We start from the raw sequence: 2,740 nt of genomic DNA, 5'->3' as shown, positions 1-2,740 counted from the left end.
CAGGGGAGCAGATGGTTGGATTCTCCCAGACTCCCAGCATATGAGATTGCCAGCGAATGACGGCAGGCCAGACACCAAGGGTAGCCACTCTCGCCTTTCCACGCTGCCTCAAACTGGGTTCCCCTAACTCCAACCCTGACTTTCCCAGCACTTGTACCCAGCTAACACCCAGGGCTGAGATGAACAGAGACACTCCTTTAGCTCACTGGCAGCGCCACACTTCAGGGAGGGTTCCCTAAAAGATGCCTGTCTCAGAGACGCCTTCCTTGTCCACCTGCTCTGTGTCCTTCAGTGACTCTTCAGGCCCACGCCTCCCTCTGAGGCTGGGGCTGAGGCTGAGGCTGAGGGCTGGCGGGCAGCTGGAGCGGGTCAGCAGCAGCGTGGTGCGGCGGCTCGAGAAGCTGCCATTGGAGAGCTGCCTGCGCATCAGGGGCCGAGGACCCCCGCAGCAGGCCAGATGGCGTAGAGGGCGTGGCCACAGGTGGCTGTTGAAGCCCATGTAGATCCAGGGATTGCAGCAGCTGCTGAGGTTGCCCAAAAGCATGGAGATGGTGAAAACCACATTGGTTGAATCTGCCAAGAGAGAAGCACAAGATGCCTTAGAATGGCAACTAGAAAGGATCTGAGAGAATCTAGGCCTTCAATGAACAGAGGAGAAAACTGAGTCCTAGAAAGGAGAAGGACTCACTGGGTTCTTTAATTAGGGAGGAGCAGAGCTGAGACTTGAACTGGGACTCCCGACTCCAGAGTCTTACCTCACTGACTTTTTTTTGTAACTCAGAGTTTGCTCCAAGTTGACTTTAGAGGTGGACAGGACCAGCCCAAACAGGAGACACTGTCTTTGCTTCAAACCTAGACCTTGAATTTTCTAATAGGTGAAGGATTAGGATAATGCAACACATGCAGAAAAACAACCATGATTCTAGGCCAACTTCAGGTGCCCCCATCCCCACCTGTGTCATAGCTATGGGCATACGTTGGCTTCTGGAGTCTGTCCTCCTTGACTCTTCAGGGGCAGTCCCACTTATTCTGTCATAGGCACCTGCTGTGTCCTGGCAGAAATTCAGATGACAGTTGGGGGCAGGGACAAGGAGACAGGCAGGCTCTGACAAAGACTCGGAACAGGAAGCCAGGAGGCAGTGTGCTGTGGAGGTGAACTGCGTGTACCAGAGAGTAAGTTTAAACACCTGATCTCAGCCAAAAGGCTGAGAAGCAATGGAGAGTAAGTTTAAAGAAATGAATCTCAGCCCAATAGGGCCCCAAAGGGCTTCCAATGTTCTGAGGCATCTCATTGTAAGATAACACTGTCTGCATTCCCTGTTCAGAGAGACACATGGTAAGCGGTAAATCACTCTCCACAGATGAGGGACATGGGATTGAGGGACAGGCTGATCACAGTGGTGGACATGGCAGACAAGCAGGAAAGGCATGCCAGGGGGCACAGTAACCCTAATCCTAATCTTGTTGTTCTCCCTTCCCTGCTCTTTTTCACCCACCTACCCTACCCTACCCCAACCACACATTTACCTTCATCAGGGGCGTTCTTGTCCCATACGGTCCACATCTGGACACTGAAAAAGGGCGCCCAGCAGGCAATGTAGGCCAGCACAATGATGAAGGTCATCTTCACGGTTCGGATCTTGGCCCGTGAGATAGTGCTGATACTACTGACCCGGGATGGCAGTCCCCTCATGGCTGCAGCTGGGGCAGAAGGTGAGGCCCCATCCCAAGTCCTCCAGCCCCCTCCTTTCACCCTCCAGGTCTGTGTCTTGACTTTTAGGTTCTTACAAATCTCATAGCAGATGAGGCTATAGCAGGCTGTGAGCATGGCCACAGGCAGGATGAAGATGGCCAAGGTAGTCCAGGTGATGTAGGCCCGTGACCCCCAAGGGAAGCGAAAGTCAGCCCAGCAGTCCAACACCCCCGAGCCCTGGATAACCTCCCGCAGAGAAAAAATGAAGACTTGAGGGAGGCTAAGGATGGCGGCCAACAGCCAGGGAGCAGCAATGAGCGGGTAGGTAGCCTGGCTGGGCTGCTGGAGGCTGCGCAGGGGGTGACACACGGCCAGGTAGCGGTCCAGCGTCATGGCCAGCAGCATGTAGGTAGAGGCGAACATGCTGAGCGCCTGCAGGTACTTGACAGCCCGGCAGAGGAGGTCGGGGCCCTGGAAGCGGTAGGTGATGTCCCACAGCAGCTGGGGCAGTACCTGGAAGAGCGCCACGCCCAGGTCAGTCAGGGCTAGATGCAGCACAAACAGGTGCATGCGGGCGCGCTTGCGGCCCTGCTGGCCCAGAGCCAGCAGCACAGTCAGGTTGCCCCCTGTCGTCAACACCAGGACAATGGCCAAGACTCCAATCTCCGCCTTGGCCAGCTCCTCATCCCGGCCCAGCCAGGGTGTGGTGGCATTGGGGGCAGAGAGGGTGCCCCCGGGAACGGGGTTGGCAGCCCAGCGAGGTCCAGAATCCATGGTGGAAGTTTGCTGGGAGGGAAGGGAGGAATGGGGAGGAAGGAGAGGAACGAATGGAGAGTGCAGGGCAAGGAGAAGTTGAGGAATGAAGGGGCAGGGAGGGCAAGGTTTAATGGCAAGAAAGGAGAAGGGCAGGAGGCAGCGAAAGGGCTACCAGCACATTATCAACAGTTAAGCTGATAGGGATAGAGAGCAGTAAAGAGAATGAGAAAAGGGAGAGAGGATGCTGATTCCAGAGACGGCCAGGGGACGGAAGGTCGAAGAGAAGGAGGT

General features: G+C 55.7%; 1 protein-coding gene across 1 annotated transcript; it reads right to left on the bottom strand.

Annotated features, from left to right (window-relative positions):
• Window positions 1-235: 235 nt before the first annotated feature.
• AVPR1B (arginine vasopressin receptor 1B) lies at window positions 236-2,467 on the bottom strand. The gene is made up of 2 exons (XM_066366068.1): window positions 1,528-2,467; window positions 236-573 (listed from the first exon to the last, which is right to left on the bottom strand). The coding sequence occupies exons 1-2, from the start codon at window positions 2,465-2,467 to the stop codon at window positions 236-238; spliced, it is 1,278 nt and encodes a 425-aa protein (XP_066222165.1).
• Window positions 2,468-2,740: the final 273 nt, after the last annotated feature.

This window comes from Saccopteryx leptura, chromosome 2 (assembly GCF_036850995.1).
Source record: "Saccopteryx leptura isolate mSacLep1 chromosome 2, mSacLep1_pri_phased_curated, whole genome shotgun sequence".
Classification (NCBI taxonomy): domain Eukaryota; kingdom Metazoa; phylum Chordata; class Mammalia; order Chiroptera; family Emballonuridae; genus Saccopteryx; species Saccopteryx leptura.
The sequence above is the reverse complement of the archived record's forward strand: the minus strand, read 5'-3'. Positions and strand labels throughout refer to the sequence as shown.